At 37.8% G+C, this 19,645-nt stretch overlaps 1 protein-coding gene across 2 annotated transcripts in view; it reads left to right on the top strand.

Annotated features, from left to right (window-relative positions):
- Positions 1 to 19,645, top strand: part of LOC126372610 (ADP-ribosylation factor-like protein 4C) — a 57,507-nt gene extending 37,862 nt beyond the window's left edge. For both annotated transcript variants that reach the window (XM_050018425.1, XM_050018426.1), the window contains 2 exons: positions 10,705 to 10,765; positions 16,667 to 19,645. In XM_050018425.1, the coding sequence (XP_049874382.1) occupies positions 16,728 to 17,357 (630 nt within the window). In that variant the 5' untranslated portion in view covers positions 10,705 to 10,765; positions 16,667 to 16,727 and the 3' untranslated portion in view covers positions 17,358 to 19,645. The remainder of the gene's footprint in view (positions 1 to 10,704; positions 10,766 to 16,666) is intronic.

Raw genomic sequence — 19,645 nt, 5'->3', positions numbered from 1 at the left:
TATTTACCTATAAGTCAACGTGGTTGTATAAACAAAACATAAGCTAGTAGTCAGCGGTACATCCATCATAAGATATACTAAGTAGATAAGAATGTAATAGGTACGAAAGTATTTATTGTAACTAAACAAATACAAGTACATACTTCCTTATCAAACCGCATTACACTTCATACGTAAATTGTTTACAATGCTATCGCTATTGCGCAGTTCATACGAAGAAGACTTAATGCACTACATACACAAATCCCAGATGTTTCAAAATATTAGGTACGAGCGGTCATATCCTTTACCTTGGGTATTATGGTGCTAATTCCTGTAAATACCATCTAATTTTATTTTAAGTTATATCTGTCATTTTCTTATCCGCCGAAAAGGAAAGGGACGGGTAATCGACAAGCATAAAATTTATGGAACACACGTCAATTTTAAGCACAAATCTAAACCAACCGTCTAAAAATTTTACATCCGTCAATAACCCGACACAGTTAAGTAGACAGCACGTCAAACGGATTGCATACCAGCGACGTACCTTTTGATTCGCCCGGGTTATTCATTCATTTACTCATTCTTCCTAAAATTAAGAGCTGTGAATCATCCGTCCCTTTCCTTTTCGACGGATATGATAATGACGGATAAAACTTAAAATAAAACTAGGCGGTGTCTGCAGGAATCGGGGCCTATGTATTCCCAATCTTACCTTTGTGTACCTTAGGTTCTATACTAGATTGGGAACGAACAAAATATAGAAGTCGTTCAACTGCTTATCTTCCCAATCAATCGTAAAACCCGGCAGAGGGATTGAGTCCTTTCTGACTTAATGGACCATTATAATGGGCCATGGGCTAATCACCTGTCACCACACAATCATCTCCACTTTATACATCTTATTCGTATAAAAAGTCACATATTGTATTCTGATTACTTGTAACTTACAAAGAGAAAATTTAAATCGAAAAAAAAATCCGACTCGGACGGGACTACAACCCGCAGCTCTTGTCAAGCCGGGACAAGCGTTATAATCATTGCACCACCGGGTGGGTCCTCCTTTTTTACTTCTGATTAGTTTGCTCTTGGCCCCAGTTTGCACTTGCCCGAAGGCATTGACGAGGCCTAAGATGGAGCGAGCTCGCCCAGAAGGTGCCTGTTCACTCTGGCCTTGAAAGTACCCGGGTAATATGCATTCGGAAATACAGAAGACGGCAGAGAATTCCACTCCCTAGCAGTGCGCCTCCTCCTGTTCATGCGAAATCTTTCAATCTATGTATCGTCATTAAGCAGAGTCAGAAATTATTATATTAAAATTTTTCTCTTTGTGAGTTTCCCTAAGCACGGGTAAGTGCTATAAAAACAAAAAAATACTTGTAACTCATGGCTCTACCTTTATAGAACACCATGGTTGCACCACCAACAACCATATAAAAGTATGTGGACATATAAAGGGTAATTATTTATTTATTAATGGATCACTTACAGTTTTGCACATTATAACATTTAGTTAGGACACAATTAAACAAAGTAAAACAGTACTTATGTGTAAGCCAGTTACAAGTGAACACAACATTCATCATAAAAAACAAGATCTAGTCTGTTGAGGCTAACTCCTCAGCAGCTAAAATATCACTATTAATAACATTAATATATCATATTATTACACTAGTTGGTACAAAAACAAATAAACTATTGCGCAACGAATTTGTTGACGGGAACCGAATCCCGAATAATTTCCCGCTGGTGACGCAACCGTGGAATCCTAATAAAATACGATCATATAACCCTTAGGGATTAGGGGCGTTCGCATACTATCTATGTGACCTTAGGTATAATATTATGCGCGACAGAAATCACGCTCCGTTGCCATCGTCACGCGCCGGATTCAACGAACATAATGCCTGTACTCACGTGTCGTGTCTAATGATAACTATAATAATGGTCGTTCTCATGATTTCCCTATTAACACGATCGCTCTAGATTGAGAAAGGTTGCATTGGTTTCGGAAGATGCGTCTATCATTAGACAATTAGGTAGTTTCCTAAGTCAAAAATAATTTATGAAATTCTGATTACTAAATAAAGACAAATCTAAAGCTGACAAAAAACGTTAATGAAAAATTTTATTTATGAATTTTAATAGAGAAAAATGTAACAATAAGTGCGACATTTTGCCACATTTTTCTATGACGTCACAGGTTGCAAATAATATTCATACAAAATCCATAGTAATTTCGTGTTTTGACGTTTAATAAAATGTAACTGATTTGACTAGTTGGAAACTACCCTACTGTCTCACAGCAGAGTTTTACAGTGAAACCTTCTGTATGTCTTTACCGCAACTTTAATTTCAATATGGAATAGATTTACTAATTATCTCATGAGCATCCCATTCATCAGATAGTTTTTCAAAGACGCATGCGTGCAAAATAAGCAATGGGTCACCCCATGAGGTAGGTAGGCAAATAAAAAGAAACCTTAGTAAAGTTTACAAACAGTACGTAATATTCAAAACATAAAAGTACTTATCGCAGAAACCTTCAAACGACCACGCTCCAGAGAATACGAACAAGAGTCGTTTGATGCTGAGATCAAACGATACACTTGTAACTCTACTCTCGACCTACATACTCTTTTGCTTTACATACCAAACAAGTTTAACTTCTGATTTTACATACAAACAGTTAAGAAGTAGGTGCCTAAGTAGCATCCTGTTCTTCTGATATTGATGTTAGTTTCTGCAAGTTGTAGTCTAACATCTTATGGCACTGCTTAGGTCAAAAAAGTTCAAGAGCTTAAGTATTTGTAGGCAGGTGACTTGTCGGTAGGGAAGCGGTGCGATCAGTATACGGTATTATTATCAATCACGCTTTTGTCGGTGTAGCATTCTCCATGATACTTTTTATGGGAAAGTAGGGCAGTGGTTTCCCTCTTGCCTTCCGCCCGCAGTACTCTGTCTGACGCGAGTGGGATGACACCCAGAGTAGTCTATTTCAAAGCCGTATTGGGACTACTGTCGTCCGCCTCTGAAAGTATTGAGAGTTACTGCTGCCCTCTGTCAGGTTCCAGGTTACAATCTCTTTGACTTACCCCTTTCGCCCTGCATTGTCGTACCGATGGCTCCCATCTCTACTTCTGCAACCGTTGAGGTCTTCACCCGTATCCCTGAGCAAGGGTCCTACTTTATAATCCGTAGTTCTGGGTCCTTATCCGAACGCAGGCACCAGCTCACTCCGGCCTACTGAATTAAGAGGAGCCCACCGCCGCAGCAAGGATGCGCCGTACAGAAATTGCGCCAGTGTAGGTCAGAGAAGATGACACTATCCCCCCTAGAGCCGGGTTAATGGTCTTGTATAAAATCGAAACCAAAGGCAAGGAATTATTATACGGCACCGAATATGTACCGAATGCTTATATTCTAATGAGCGCTAAAACTTATCGACGCCGCGGCTCTACACTGCTAAAAAGTCAGAAAAAACCTAAAACACCGAGAGTGATGATGTGGCGTTGGACAGCTACCAAAGACTGCCTGCACTTGTACACGCATGCACCAAATGACAAAAACGTAAGATTATAAGAAGTCCTTTGTCACTCTCCAAAATATTGTATACCCTTACTGTATGCTTACGTAATGTTGAACTTTATGATACTTGTCAATACGAACCAATCAGAATAGAATCACGTCACCATATATTTATTGATACCACTCATGTTGTATGTTGGCTTTGTCCACATAATGGGGTTTCATGTCAGGTTACATACCTTACAGGGACACAATGGAGACAGACTATTTATCTCCGGAGTTCATTGTACACAAAATAATTCAGATTGTTGAACAAAAATGATGTGAATGTCCTAACAAATTACTTCTCGGTGGTGATTTCACACAAAGAGTTTGATTATGAGAACGTTTCCAGAATATTCGGTTCTTTGATCTCGGTCATTTGACATCGTTACGTCATAAATAGTGATCAATTCAAATTTAAAAATATCTTTATATATATCTACCATACTTTCAATCGTCAATTTTTACATAACGATCGTCTCATCCACCTAAAACTATTGTAGCTTCGCACAACCTAGCCGAGAAAAGTAGCTGCAAGAAAAACCGCAGCACCGGGCCCTAGACGAATCTTATATTAAGTTACTAAAATACTTACGTAGAACTAACTATACACAAATGAGCATAACCAAATTCACACCAATAAAGGTACAATAGGTATACGACGTAGCTTAAACCAATAAATATCAACATAAATAAATACCCTCCTCACTTTAAGTACTTATAGACCAAAAATTACGAATTATATTGCATTTCTGTTGCTATCCGAATATAATTGTTGAACAATATGCTCCACATGCGTGGCCCTATACGACGCATTCATCATAGTTTGTAAGTAACCAATTAAATAAACAAACCGGTATATGTAAATCAATAATTAGTGTTGTATGACAAATTGTGTCATACAATAGGTCTCCCACGCATGTTATGCCAATAAAATCATAAGATTAACATACAATCCTCATACACCTTCTGTTAACGTGGCAAAACGATCACTTCCCGTTCACGCAGGGTTGCCAGTTTGAGGGACTTTTTCGCTAAATGTGGGGAAAAAATAACTTTTTGGGGAAGTTTTGATGAAACTTTGGGGAAATATTGGGGATTTTTGTTTTTGTTGTTTCAGCCGATCCTTTTTTGACGGACATTCAAATTGACCTGACCCTTGACGATTTCGACCGTGTAGCCGGGGACGTTCCCAAAAGAGTTTTCTTTGTAAGAAATGAGGGAAGTTCAAAACACGTGTCTGGCATCCCTGCGTTTTCCAGTCCCACGCATCCGCACTCGTAACGTTTGCAATTACTTAGAGGTCGCATATTAACCGTTAAGTAGGAGGTATAAAAGAACTACGTCATATTTCTCGCAGGGAAAATAGACAGAATTGATATAGGTACTTAACAATACAATACAAAAAATATTTTTTGCACTCACAATAAACCATTATAATCACTTAGAGAGTACAACAGGCCACATCACGAAAATCACTTTGTGAGCCCTAGTTTGCTAGGCCATTGCAGGCAAATCACCTGGTTGTCCGAAAGAAAGATGGTCCGTGCTCGGAAGGCACGTTAAGCCGTTGGTCCCGATTACTACTTACTGATGTAGGTAAGTAAGTAGTCGTTACATGAGCCATGTCACAACCAGGGTTGATGAGGTTGGTAATCCACCTCACAAACCACACGATAGAAGAAGAAGATGTACAACAAGCGGCCTTATTGTTAAGGTAGCTATCTCTTCCAGGCAACCTTTAGGTATTGGAAATGAATTTAATAAAGGAAGCTAGGACTTAATGTCAACATCTAAACATTAATATGGCAATATTATGACCCACTAATCCGCTACTCACAATTTAGAAACTCCTTTCTGGCATAAGCAAGTGCATCGTATAAGTTATTAGTACGGGGGCACTTTAGAACCTTTGGCACTATCTCCTTCGCACTTGTAAGTTGTGAGATGAATGACCGCGATCTCATCAACCTTGGTGGTTATCTACTGCTAACCCGCTAAATACCCCGGACATACGTACTTACGTAAGTAAGTAAATAGTTGCAGGGAGTGAAGCGCGAATCATCTTACTTTCTGACAATCGGGTGATCAGCTTGCAATGTCTGGACCAACTAGAGGCCACAAAGTGGATTCGAACCCGAGACCTCCAAATCGTGAGCCCAACGCTCATTTCTTGAACAACGGCGGTCGTACTGTTTGCACTATAAACTAAACATGTCTCTATCGACTGTGTAATCTGTTACCACTTAGTTTTTTTTTGTACTGGGTGAGAGCCTTCAGCGCTCCCCATTTGTCCGGCCAACTAGTTAATGCCATCTGCGGCAAATCAGTCAGATACCTACTTGTTTTTTTTGGGTATACTAACAGAAGTACTAAGCGAGCGACAAAGGTCACAAGACGGTACAATACAAAGTCATCCTTATCAAAGTCACAAACCTAAAAAAAATTAATTGGACAAAGGTTACACAATCAATTTATCTTTGTTTATTTTCGGAGACATCAATCACAATGAAGATATCGAAGCTCTTCCGGTTTATTTATAAAACCAATAACACATTCTGTTCTGTTCAATCAGTATCATAAATCACGTAACTATAACGGCTTATGGATATACTTTCGAAATACTTAATACGTAAATAGCGAACCATCATATGCAACCGTTGAATTACGAGTAATTTGGTCTGAGTAATAAAAATGAAAAGAGAATGCAAATCAAGAACATGAATTATCTTTATTGTAGTTCAATCTTAATTTACATTGAGAAGGAACAGAACTTTGATACATGCATGTTTTTTTTTACCAACTCGCAGTTGAGCGGCGCGCCGCGGTGTGGTGGAGTATGCTCCATACCCCCTCCGGTTGATTAAAGGGGAAGCCTCAGCAGTGAGACATTTAAAGATTTTTTTAACAAACGTTTACAATTCAATTTTGACTTTACTTGATACGTTTCTGTCACATTTATATTAACAGTGCATCGTAGGAAAAGGTATCCCGTCCGACGTACGTCTTTGGAAAATAGACGTATTCCTCTTCTTTATACGTATCAATATCTGGAGTGTTAAAATGGCCACATCGAAGCAATTCATCTAAGAAAGCAATATTGCTATTTGACATTTGTTTGCAATGCGCACTTACTTTTAAATGTGCAAATGTCAAATTGCAATATTGCTTTCTTAGATGAATTGCTTCGATGTGGCCATTTTAACTCCCCTGTTTATTACTGTAGAGTTCTCCTTCGAGCCGATTACAATATAATTTCCTTTCATTTGGCTCTACATCGACGAAAGATTCTAAAACGAATTGTTGTCGTGTCGTCGCACCCTCACTACGAGATACACTCCTACAGCCCAAGCTGTATCATTTCTCAATGCCATGATAGCTCAACATCCAGATATTGACTTATTTTATACTTCATTAAACTTATGCCTGTATTTATGATTGTTTTGTTATTCCATTAGTTATTTAAGCTCAACGTAAAATTGTATTATTTAAACCAATAGTTACCCATAAGCCGTTGGTCCCGATTACTACTTACTGATGAAAGTACGTAGTCGTTACTTGAGTCACGTCAGGGGCCTTTGGCGGCTCAATTATAACCCTGACACCAGGGTTGATGAGGCTCACAACCCACACGATAGAAGAAGAGGAAGAATAGTTACCCGTGTTTGTGATTTATTAAAGTTTACTGTACGCATTGGCTTTTTCCGTTAGTGCATTAGTAAATTCGTTTTTTCTAAATAAATAAATTGTAAAATTTATCTGTCTCCCCATTCCAAACAACACAGCAACACTAAGAGTTGAATTAACGTGAGAAACAGAACAGAGATTGCATCGCAAAATAAAGCTAATAAAAAAAGTTAAGTTGAGAATAGCTCATCGTTCACCACGTGCCGCCAATTGCCCGCAATAGTTGGCAGTGCCAGCTTTTTGCTTGCATTCTCAACCCGTTGCCCAGCTGCTTGTGGAAAATGAAATGGAATCCGTTAAACACTCCGACCGAACTGGCTGCAACTTATTAAAACTGACCTTCATACGAGAATATTACGAAAGCTTTCTGTTTGATGATTCACATAGCTTCTTAACATTAATAACATAACATAAACTCACGACTAAATTCCAATTGGAGTACTCAGAGGTATGTCCATCGCAAGATGAACAAAGTACCTACACTTCACCGAGCTTTCTGGTAGACCAACGTAATGTACGAACGTAACGTAATGTTAACTTGTACACACACACACACATAAACAGCCTATATACGTCCCACTGCTGGGCACAGGCCTCCCCTCAATCAACCGGAGGGGGTATGGAGTATACTCCACCACGCTGCTCCAATGCGGGTTGGTGGTGTTTTTACGGCTAATAGCCGGGACCAACGGCTTAACGTGCCCTCCGAAGCACGGAATCATCTTACTTTTTCGGACAATCAGGTGATTCAAGCCTGAAAAGTCCTTACCAAACATAGGACAGCCTCCGTGGTGTAGTGGTTAGAGCGTTAGGCTCACGATCTGGAGGTCCGGGTTCGATTATACCAAACAAAGAACAGTCTCACAAAGTGATTTCGACAATGTCCCCATCGGGAATCGAACCCGAACCTCCAGATCGTGAGCCTAACGCTCTAATTTTATTTTTTCCTTCTATGATGTTTGTTATAAATGAATCGTGTCGTATCAGGTGGCCAATCATATTCCCCTCCGGTTCTCTATACTCAATATGGTTCTCTTTTCTTCAACTCTGTCCAGCACTTCCTAAACAGACTGAGTAACGATAAATACATTTTACGATAGTCTCTTTTATCAGAGTGAATCTCGAAGTGTGGAAATGTTTATCTCGCCACACGTAATGTAAATTTTACGTTTCCGACTGCATGAGGCGGCGACACGACGCTATTTCGCCACCTAATCGTTTATTTAACTGTACTGCGACAGTGCTCGCGCTTTTGTCGCGTTTTTGTCGACTCGTGACAGGAAAGTCGTCGCTTACTTGCGGTATCGGTAAGGTGCTACCTTAGCTCGACAGTATTACTGTTAGTTTATTCACGGACTTTCCCATTTCGCGTACACTTATAGAGTTAACGCTCGGTTTCACTAAAGTCATGACAGTAAAAATATGCAAGTGACAACTTTGTTTATCCAAATTCCATACCCATATCGTGAAAACCACTTAAGCGCCATTTGAAAAAATCACTCTGATGTGATTTTCTGCAACAAAACTTCGATATCTTGCAATTAATTCCGATCCAGGTAAAAATTGAGTTACTAGTTAACAAAATTCAGAACGGCACCTAAGTTTGTTTTGACTATAAGGTGACGATATACGCTTACCCACATTAAATAGTGTCCTTAAAGACTTCACACAGACAAAAAACATAAAACTATATAATACTTATGTGATAAAATAATCGCGAAGAACATCATATTGACAGGTTACAAAACTTTAATAGACAGAGAAGATCTATAGTTACGTAAAAGGTCGAGCGGTCATCTGTATTGTGCAAATGACGTGGCATTGTGCATGTTTAAAACGAACAAGCTTAACAGGTGGATTAGGAAACGTTATCAGGGTGAACGCATTCAATAATGAAGGATTCAATTTGCGATGGGGCCGGTCTGCCGGTGGCACGGTAACAACAGGTCGCCTCGCCTAATTTTCCCTTCTACATAATAAATAGCCTAACATCCCGTAGCCTTTCCGCAATAATCAAAATGGATATCTCTGAGAAATTGTAGCAGTTTTACAAATTCCACTCCATTCAGCCTTAAAATTCAACGAATACTGTTAAGAATTGAGGAACCGTAACCGTAAGAGGGTCAAACTGCCATTGAACGCTGAAATAAGAAAAAAGTATGTAAAACCACGTCTTTCAACAGTAACGAGTGCTATTGAAATCTCTATTATGTTATAAAACGAGTCTTACTCGAGCGATTCGAGAAGTTTTATAACGTAACAGTTCACAATTACATACAATGGAATATAAAGTACAAAAGTAGCTATAATTGCATTACTATTCAAATGATTGATTAGATGTTTTGATTTACTAGTAAATAAAGGTAGAAGCGTAGCGAGTGAAATGAAGTAGGTGCTTTCAATTTGTGACGCCAATTTAAATAGGCAATATTGGCATTTCTCGTTGAATCTGTTATTTGATTTCAAATACGATATAGCATGTATTTTTGCGTTACATTAGCTCTTAGTTCTAAGTCTTACATGTTAATACATAAAGTTCACCACAAACTAGTGCCGTGGTACGATTTTCCGAAGTTCGTAACTTGATCTCAACTTACAACGCTATCTTAGTACTCATAACTTCGTATTTCAAATGCAAAGTCGTATAAAACATTCATACTCGAAGCTTACAGTTCAGGCGAAAACATAATGTAAATAAGTAGGCATTTTAAGTACCACTTTAATAAATAAGAAATGTTCTGTTGTGACCCGACTTATATTTAGACAGATATCGATTTTCCTTGAACGACTTAATATAAAAAGTAGGCAGCTGTATATGCGAACTAATAAATTCGTTTCGGCATTGAATTATTTTCGGTTACTGCAATAACTTTTTTCCCCATCACCTACAAATCTCAAAATGTTAATTTTCTTTTTTTTCGCTCGATAAAATAAATCTAATTGAAATAGGTATTTGTACCCTCATCGAGCCCGAACGCAATAGGCGTCAGGTGCTTTGGGATATATACACATAATGTGCGGATTCCACGATTCTCATATATTTCATTAAGAGTGGTAAGATAGGAAGCGGAAATGACCATCCTTCGTGAGGTCGGCGCACGATCACCTACCCTCAATGAAGAACAAATAAACACTCCGTGATCTACGCTGCGGTTGCAAAAACACTTTCATTTCCTAGATTTGATTTAAATTATCTTTATAAACAACTGAAGAAACTCTTTATGTCTTTCCTTTGATTTATTTTGCTTTACAAAACCCAAATCAAAATTACTTCTCATACGCAAATTATGTAATATACATCTAAAAGTTATATAATATCCAATGACATTGATTGACATTATTATTTTATACCTGTGTACGTTTTAAATCCTGTATAAAGAAAGCAACTGAAAGAAATCGAATTATTGTGTTCAAATATATAAAAATGTTCTTCTGTAACTGATTGTTACTTTTTTATTGTTTCAGATATTTGAAGACTGAAGTTCGTTAGGCCTTACACAACATAAAATAAGTCTTCTTTTCCCACGTAAGTATCTCTCTATCTTCGTATATTAAAGTTGCACATGTAATATATAACTGAGCGTTACTGGATAACACTAGGGAGATGATGACGAATTATACTATTTATTTATACTAGTATGATGTAAGAGGTATGGTAGTTCCTTATGTTGGCAATACACGCTAGCTACGGAAATGTGTAGGTACCCACTATAATAATGTATTATGTAGGGTTAACATAATTCAGAATATGTGTAATGTTAAGTTTTTTTTTTCTGTCGAATCTTGTATAATTATTATTGTTCTAATAGTTTATACACAATTAGTCAACACAGGTATAGTCAGCAGTGAACATATGATTGACGAGAAAAAGGAGATAGGATTCCGAATTTTCGATTCTATAATTTAACATCACAGAGAGAAGGTAATAGAAAAAAATAAAAGTTAAAAATATATATATATATTGCTACAATATGTGTACACAGAGCAAAGTAAGTGACTATTTATAGATTTTTTATGAGAATAATGCTCTTTAAACTGAACAGAACAACTTATACTTTCAAAAGCTAATTTGGTTCAGATGAGCCCAATTGTGAGGCACAAAGAAATGTATATTTTTAGGTTTCTATGAAACAGGTAGGAATTTAACTTGTTTTCGCTTAACGAAAGTATCGTTTGAAAATATGGAGGTCATGTTGTATTACAAGTGGGACATCCGACGGGGCCTTCGACCTGCCAAAAAACTAGTAAAGCAACTTTTGTTTTTGTTTTGACATAGTCAAATCCTGGTTGTAGAGACCTACATACTGACAAGGTCATCTTAACGTTGGGTTATTATACCTTTATTTATCTATTGTTGGTTGTCAAGAAAATCGGCGCTTAGAATAATTGATTTGAGGTGGAAACTTCGGGTTGCTGAAGTGTTTATTTGGACGTAAATGGAGTCAGAGTTCAAAACCAACAAACGTTCAAACGTTCTTTTTATTTTGGTGCAATAAAGTGTATTTGTATTGTTTTGTATTGTTGTTCGATTTAGTAACTTTATTAAGGAAATTAATTTACCAGATTCACATAATGATCACTTTGTGATCTCTAGTTTGGTTAAGATATTTTATTTCGGAGCTCATCACCCGAGCGTCCGAAAGTAAGATGATCTGTGCTTCGGAAGGTACGTTGAGGTTACTAACATCTATCACCCGAGTGTCCGAAAGTAAGATGATCTGTGCTTCGGAAGGTACGTTAAGGTTACTACTTGCTGATGTAAGTTTGTAGTCGTTACATGAGCTGTGTCAGGGGCCTTTGGCGGTTCAATAGTAACCCTGACACCAGGGTTAATGAGGTTGGTAATCCACCTCACAACCCACACGATAGAAGAAGGAAACATAATGAGAAAACGTTAAATAATGATGTAGTATAAAGTAATCTATGGTGCCGTCTGTAGGGTCACGAGTGAAGAGAAAGCATGATGATATGCCGGCCCTTTACTTTCTCCCGTCCTTAGCCACACTTAACAACCTAACTGTGTTTATGTAACTTGAATTGGAAGGTAAATACGTACTTCGTTTGCCGATTTAAAAGGAGATAATTGGATTGGCAAGTACCTACTTAGCAACGATCGCAAATCGAATAACAATCGAAAGCTATCAGCAGAAGGTTAGTGACTGTGCGTATTTGGTTTGAAATCTTTCCGAAGATATTTTGGTCAGGCGAGCTTATTTTTATGGTAACAATGGTGGAGTGTTGATTCCTGTACACACACACTCTAATTTTATTGTAAGTTATTCCTGAAATTTTCTTATCCGCTGAAAAAGAAAGGGACGGGTAATCGACAGGCATAATTTATGGAACACACGTCAAATTTAGGCAGAAAAAAGCCCTTTAAAAATTTTATATTGGTCAATAACCTACAGAATTAAGTTGACAGCACACGTCAAACAAGTTGCATATGAGCGAAATGCCGATTTGTAAACGTCCGGGTTATTCATTCATTTTTAAATTGACAGTTGTCAATCCGTAGCTTTCCTTACGGCGAATAAGAAAATGACAGGTATAACTTAAAATAAAATTAGGATGTGTCTGCGGGAATCAGGGCCAATAAATTAACATTGTATTAAATGTTGTATTTTCGAAGCAATAGTTTCCGCTCGACTTAAAATTATGTTCTTTTCACCGTAAATCAGAGCAACGTAAATTGTAAATGACACGTGGCGGTCCAATTTCCCCTGTTGATGTTGTTTTGATGGCTGATGATACGGTTTTAATAGAACGTGCAGTCCAGTTATATACGTTCCGCTAGCCAACCTGGTATTCGTTGCAACAGGTCGTATTGGCCATCCGTATGCGATGCGCGTCCAACGGCGACCCAGCCCAATGGGAGGCAGACCTAATATAGCAGGCAATAAACTAGATGTCAAGTGCTCCCTTCCGCCCGCAGATTTTGCTACGTTTTAAACGTCAGTTTTTTTCCTGGACAAAACAAAAAATGATTATAAAACAAACGAAACAAGACACGACACGAAATATTTCAGACGAATAAATTATTAGGTACTGATTTCGTCGTCATCATGTGCGCTCTTAATCCCAAATATAATTTGATACTTTACGTTAGGGCAAAAATTACTATGCTAGGTTCATGACCGAGTTGTGCTTGACCTTAAAGTTTTCAAAACACTATGAAGGTCGTCTCTGTTAGTTAATAGTTTATAGTTAAGGTCGTTAATAGTTAAGGTTAGTTAATAGTTAAGGTCGTCTCTGTTAGTTAATAAATGTGAGAGTGTGAACTCAGGAGATCAAGTTTAATTTAGATAAGGTACGCGTATTGCACACGGTACGTACTTATTTTCATATTTTTTTTTGAGAGTCAGGGTTTCTCGACGCCTTTCTTATTACCAGTATTAAAAGTTCGATGAACTCTAGAGCCTAGACTGTAGGCCGTTCCTTTATTAAACAATCTTTCGCAAATCCCTTTATTCCCATAATCCGTTATTTTGTGCCCGGTTAATAGGCTCGACGCCTATTACATATAGGACTAGAACATAGCAGGCGAGGAGTAGGTGTATACAGGTGTAATGTTATTTATGTGTTTCGCAAAGCGGATCTTTACCTTTCTTTAACATTAAATTTAGTGTCAAACAAAAATCTGAGCTTAACATTTAATATGAAGCTTAGTGACCAAAGTTAAATTGCGGAAGCATTACTTCTAATGGAATTGAGTAACGATAAAATCTCGATATGATTATTATTAGAAAACTCAAGTGCGTTATAGAACTAGTTTCGGTATCTTTCGATCATCATACGGAATCTAACTAGATTACTGTAATATTGACCACGTCCAATGAATGGCTATCGTGTACATAACGGTGTGGTCTAAAACAGTCATACTGATTACTAGCACGGACTGCTGTGCCGTATAAATGGATGTGTGATTGTTATGAAGCCATAACATAAGCAATAATAACGGGGAATAACCTGTACGCGAATGTGGATCAAACAAACGCAAGTCTGTCGTTCATATACACTGGCCTGCAAAACTAAGTGCTACACTTTCAAAATTTTATTTATTCTAATCTATAGATTTAATATGAAAAAACGTTTTATACATAATTTTATCAACTTTCTTTAGTACTATACGTTCTTCGGAAGGCTCGTTAAGCCATTGATCCCGCTTACTACTTACTGATATACGTAGCGTAGTCGTTACATGCGTCATATCAGGATCAGGAGCCTTTCGCGGCTCAATAACCCTGCCGCCAGGGTTGATAAGGTTGGGCACCCACCTCACAACCCACACGACAGAAGAAGAGAAGTAGGTATAACAATTTTGATTTAATTTTCTTGTATGAATTATATATAATAGATACTTACTTTTGCTACTCCTACTAGAAACATTGGCGTAGATTTAATGAATCGATCAATTACGATTGTGACACAACTACAAATAGTGATCAACAATACATTACGAAAATCACATAAGTCGTGTGAAATCCTCAACAGAAAATTATTATTATAGAATTAATAGTACCTGCAGAGTATTGATGACAATACTGCGATTCCGAACGAAAGGTTGATAGAAACTATTGTAAGTGTTCAATAAGTACATTCAACGTCTTGTAACAGAACTTACATTACGTAAAGATCTTTGTACTCCGTACTGTATTGAATCGTCTAAGCATTCTGGAATGCTTGAATCAGCTCTGGGTGGTTATTTGATAAATATCGATGTAATAGAAAGCAACTATTCGAACGCTTAGACCGATTCAATTGAATTATTTACGCTTGAGATGCGTGAAACGTACGAATAAGTAGTTACGTAACAGATAAGAATAAGTGCCAATATTGTGACCAATGCACAATATTAATCCTATAGATAGATATTTAAACTTCGATTTTCAAGTACAATAATACTAGTAATGACTTTGGTAATCTTATTATAGATGATACCGAGATACTACTGAAACACAAAAACAATTGAAAGCCAAAGTCCATCATGAGGAGACGTAAATCAACTTTCGTTGAGGTCAACGCTCGGATTCGAAGCATAAGATTGAAGTATTGAACCGAGTGCAAGCTGCAGGTAGAACCACTCCGCTCACCCGGCCCGTGCCTCCGTGCAAAAAGATGGCAAAAACTCGACGACTCCGAACGCGGAGAATAATTATAAAGGGCGCTGCGGTGGCGACATCTCGTCTCGTCCCGATCCCCCTCTTCCCCCTCTGTACCCGTTATTTTTAACTACTACTCACTATTGCTAGAGTAGATTATAATCTCAGTCATCAACTTGTTGGACGACTTTTGAATTAAATTTGTCTACCCAGATGCGTTTCCAAGTCTTCCTTTCAACGTTTTATTCGCTATTTGGGAGAATATCACCGCGTCCTCTGAAATCACTTCATTAAAGAAAATTATTGAGTACTTATACACAATAATAATAATATACAATTTTACATAATCACTGCTCATTTTCGAAATCTCTTTGAGAAGTTGTCCGAATTAAGTAACAAGTAAAGGGCACGAGGCCGACATCACCGGGTTCTACCGCTGACATTTCCATTACCTACGATTGTTTTATAAATCGAAAACAAAACTTGTTTGTAGAGAACATTGCGGGGATTACCTAAATGCGGATTAGACAACACTTCTTAATTGCATTTGCACGTTTTTGATATAATCAACGTACTATCATTGTATTCGTACATACCTACTTATGCAACAGACCTTTTTTACAAAACCAAAGAGTGAGCATTAATTCACAAATTAACAGTCGCCTTACCTACGTACGTTTTTAAGTGCGAGCCATTGTAAGGCTTTCGAACCAAAATTGCTCACTTCAATATCTTGACAGTAGGTTCTCCTATGTAAGACCTTCATCCGAGAATTACCTAATATCAGCGCCCGAAGTATAGGTCCTTATAATACAGAACCTTATCATTGGTAAATTAAATACCAATTTTATTCGTAGAGTTTTTTTATAGTAGAACTGTGTAATAAAAATCCAATGTGATTATTATTTAACCATTATCATTGCCTCAAACTAAATTACGCGTCTTAAATATTGTACATGCGTGAGTTAGTCACGACATGGCTTATGGGAACACTGCGTTGAGTATTATTACCGATGCTATACTGAGTATATTAATAGGAGAACTGCTTGCTGCGATCTTTGAGCTCGAATGGCGCAATACGACCAAGAATAGCGCAAGGTGGTCGGTGGATGGAAACGTAGAAATTTCCAAATCGAATAAAATATTATTTAGAACCAACATATTTTTAGATATGCACCTAAACAGTTTTGCAATAAGTACGAAAAATGCGACACGATCATATAAATAATACCATACCTATAGATACACCAAGTTTTAGCCCCATATCAATGTAGGTACTTAGGCCTTATTGTCGAGTATCTTTAACCTGTGATCTTATTCAATTCCAGGCGATTGCAAGTGCTCGTGATGGTGCGTTCAGACGAGAGCGTCAGATAGCCGCGGCGCAGCATGGGTGCGAACATGGGCAAGAACTCGAGCCTGCTCGACGCGCTGCCCTCCGCGCAGGGCACGCTGCATGTCGTCATGCTCGGCCTCGACTCCGCCGGCAAGACCACCGCCCTCTACCGGCTCAAGTTTGACCAGTACCTCAACACCGTCCCCACCATCGGCTTCAACTGTGAGAAAGTCAAAGGCACCATCGGCAAATCCAAAGGCGTCAATTTCCTCGTCTGGGACGTCGGTGGACAAGAAAAGCTTCGCCCGCTATGGAAGTCCTACACTCGATGCACTGACGGCATTATATTTGTCCTCGACTCTGTCGATGTGGAACGTATGGAGGAAGCTAAAATGGAGTTGATACGGACTGCAAAGTCGCCAGACAATACCGGTGTACCGATATTGGTGTTAGCAAATAAACAGGACTTACCAGGTGCAAAGGAACCGCGGGAGCTGGAAAAGCTGCTGGGGCTGCACGAGCTGGTGTCTTCGCCGCACGGATCGCGTGACGCGCATGCGTGGCACGTGCAGCCCGCCTGCGCCATCACCGGCGAAGGACTGCACGAAGGCCTCGAAGCCCTCTACGAAATGATACTGAAGAGAAGAAAACTAGCCAAGTTGCAGAAAAAACGTGTCAGATAAACTCTTGGACCCTGTTGAGTGGTTTTAATTTATTGACGTCGTGTACGAAAAATGTATCGATATCGATTGTTAGATAAGTATTATAAATGCTCATCGTCTGGATGTTTTATATAATGTCCGAAGTTGGAACACCAAATATTGTTTTACTAATGATATGTGTAACGTCTTATGAAAGTATTCCATCATAATGTTGCTCAATTTGTATTGAACATTTTGAAGGAAAACTAATATTTTGATAAAACTGATTTAACTACTAGTCATTTTCTTTTGAAAATAGCTAGGTGAAGGATGAAGATACAGTTAATATTTCAGTTAAGTACTTAGGGTATACTTACATACTTACTATTATTTTACAAGAATTTATTACTTTATTACCGTATTTGATAATACCTGTAAGTAGATAGAAACCTGAGCATATTCCAATTGAATCTGGAAAAAATCAAAATAAATCAGTACAATGAATGAATCAATTGGTTTAACTAGATTTGGTATATTATTAAAGGTACTGTTTTTGAAATAATTGTAGAGTGATTTTGTCCCAGAATACGACAGATTTTTTTTCAACAATTTGTTTTCTACTTGTCTAAATTCAATTGGAGTAGACTTTAAATGTTTGTAGAAAGATCGTGATATGCGGCTCACAAAGTTGGGACCTAATAATGTATGAGTATACCCTAAGGGCCCTATCTCACTAGGATATGGTGGAGCAACCACGGTTATGCAACCAACTAAGTACTTGTATGTAATTGTAACAATGCTACCTCACCTTGTGTCTTGTTGATTGTCAACTGCATACATTTTCTTGATGGTGCGAATGTGGTAGCAAATAATATTCTAGTGAGATACGGCCGTTGTAGCACCTTATTTTCTGTCAATGAAATAGGTAGTTCTTAAGGGTCGAGGTCTTTACATGTTTAAAGACCCTTACGCAAGCCACCCTAAATGTCGTTGCAACACGACTAACACAGATAGCTGAACATCTTTTGGAACTTACGCATGTATAACATTTAGCAGTTTTTTGTAACCTATTTATTGAATGTACAATAGATGATGATATAATGAACCGAGACATCTGTAATGCGTTCTTTCGATCCAACGGTTGGATCTATAACATAACATAACATAACAAATACTTTATTGCACAAACAGGAAAAAACAAAATACAAAACAAAAGAGAAATAGAATTAGTACAATAGGCGGCCTTATTGCTAAGTAGCAATCTCTTCCAGGCAACCTTTAAGTATAGGAGATATATGTAAGCAGGAGGTAGAACCACCGAAAAGATCCTGAAGCAGAAAACAATTAAACTTCTCTATTCTTATATTAATCCTAAAGCTGTCACATCCTTCATCTTTTTCATAATATAACTGTTCAGTGTGTCAATGTCGTGTCATTAATGAATGGCCTTATTTGACACCTTTCTTAGCATCAAATGTCTGCGCGCAAGTTATTGACTCCAGCCGTGGTATGTTAGCAGAGAGACGGAGGACGGACGGCACTTTGACTGATTGCCGAACTGAGTGTCAAGCTCCCTCAGTCATCCAATCACTGTTTGTTTACCTCTCCCGTCCAGCTGCTCACATACCTCAGGCGGTGACAAGAACTTGCATGCAGACTTATACCAAAAGTTCTTTAGTAGCCAGTTGATATTTTTAGTATTTGTGAGTAGACATAACAACCTCGTGATCTTCTTTTACAAGAGGCTTTTAGTGTTTCCCTTGCGATTGGCTTCTTCCTTTGTACATATTTATGTAAATACGTTAGATTTTACTCGACATCCATCCAACAAAACCTAACTTTCCCTAAAACTTTGATACATTTAGTCAAAGCTTTTCAGATTACAATCATAAAATACAAAATCACAAATGACAAAGCTTTAACATCGGACATTTCAGTTCATGCCCCTTCGGAAAACAATACATTTTATAATGATGATAAAAGAAGTCTGCGTCTATGTCCTTTCTTATGTAACAATAGTTTTATACTTAGGTGTATTTATTTATTTACTCTCATAGAAAGATAACCTAAAGTATCATAAGGCATTATATTGAATTAATAAGCTTTTACCAGAGTTTGTGTTACTCACAATGTAAATATGTAAATTCCAATTAGATAATCGTCAATACCATGAAACCAAACATTTGTATCAGTAGACCGTGTAAATTTTGTTATTAAAAATATTTGTTTTTATTGTATTATCAACATTAATGCATATTCGTATTGTGTTTTATGGAGATAATAGACGTTTTTCATATTGATTCCCTAAATAAAGTCTTGTTTTCAATAAA

The sequence above is a fragment of the Pectinophora gossypiella genome, chromosome 14 (genome assembly GCF_024362695.1).
Source record: "Pectinophora gossypiella chromosome 14, ilPecGoss1.1, whole genome shotgun sequence".
NCBI lineage: Eukaryota > Metazoa > Arthropoda > Insecta > Lepidoptera > Gelechiidae > Pectinophora > Pectinophora gossypiella.
This window is presented reverse-complemented; position numbering and strand designations above follow the sequence as displayed.